The sequence below is a fragment of the Condylura cristata genome, unplaced genomic scaffold (assembly GCF_000260355.1).
Source record: "Condylura cristata isolate star-nosed mole 26May11 unplaced genomic scaffold, ConCri1.0 scaffold00003, whole genome shotgun sequence".
Classification (NCBI taxonomy): domain Eukaryota; kingdom Metazoa; phylum Chordata; class Mammalia; order Eulipotyphla; family Talpidae; genus Condylura; species Condylura cristata.
The window spans coordinates 77,886,437-77,887,114 of record NW_004567104.1 but is presented as its reverse complement, the minus strand read 5'-3'; the positions used below and the strand labels follow the sequence as shown (position 1 = coordinate 77,887,114).

The window sequence follows — 678 nt, the reverse complement described above, 5'->3', positions numbered from 1 at the left end:
GCGGAGAGGGAGGCCGCCCCCGCGGCGGCCGAGGTCCGGGTCAAGGTGGAGCCCCGCAGCCCGCCGTCGGACCCCTCCGACATCATCCGCGTCACCGTGGGGGACGCGGCCTCGGCGGCGGTCCCCAGGGAGCCCTCTCTGAAGGCGGAGGACGACCAGAGCGACGTGAGCAGGCTCCCGGCCAAGCGGAGGTTCCAGGCCGACCGGCGGCTGCCGGCCAAGAGGCCGAGGGTGGACGGGCTCCCGTCCCCGGCGGCCGAAGAGCACTTCCAGGAAGGCCGGAGCCCCGCTCTGCTGGACGCGGACTTCCCGGATTCTGACTTGAGTAAAGATGAGTCCGGTGAGTTGGAGGGCGCGAGGCCCGGCAGAAAGTTCAAATGCAAACACTGCCTTAAGGTCTTTAGGTCGGCAGCGGGCCTGCAGCGGCACACCAACATGTACCACAACCCCGAGAAGCCCTACGCCTGCGACATCTGCCACAAGCGCTTCCACACCAACTTCAAAGTGTGGACGCACTGCCAGACCCAGCACGGCGTGGTGCAGAACCCGTCGCCCGCCTGCGGCTCGCACGCCGTCCTGGACGAGAAGTTCCAGAGGAAGCTGATCGACATCGTGCGGGAGCGCGAGATCAAGAAGGCGCTGGTGCTGAAGCTGCGGCGCGGCAAGCCGGGCTTCCCG

The 678-nt window shown here is 68.3% G+C and overlaps 1 protein-coding gene across 1 annotated transcript in view; it reads left to right on the top strand.

The window, feature by feature from the left end:
* The window catches only part of ZBTB21 (zinc finger and BTB domain containing 21), a 7,206-nt gene that overhangs the window by 4,512 nt on the left and 2,016 nt on the right, over positions 1-678 (top strand). The window contains exon 3 of the mRNA XM_012731027.1: positions 9-670. Coding sequence (XP_012586481.1) covers positions 9-670 — 662 coding nt within the window. The remainder of the gene's footprint in view (positions 1-8; positions 671-678) is intronic.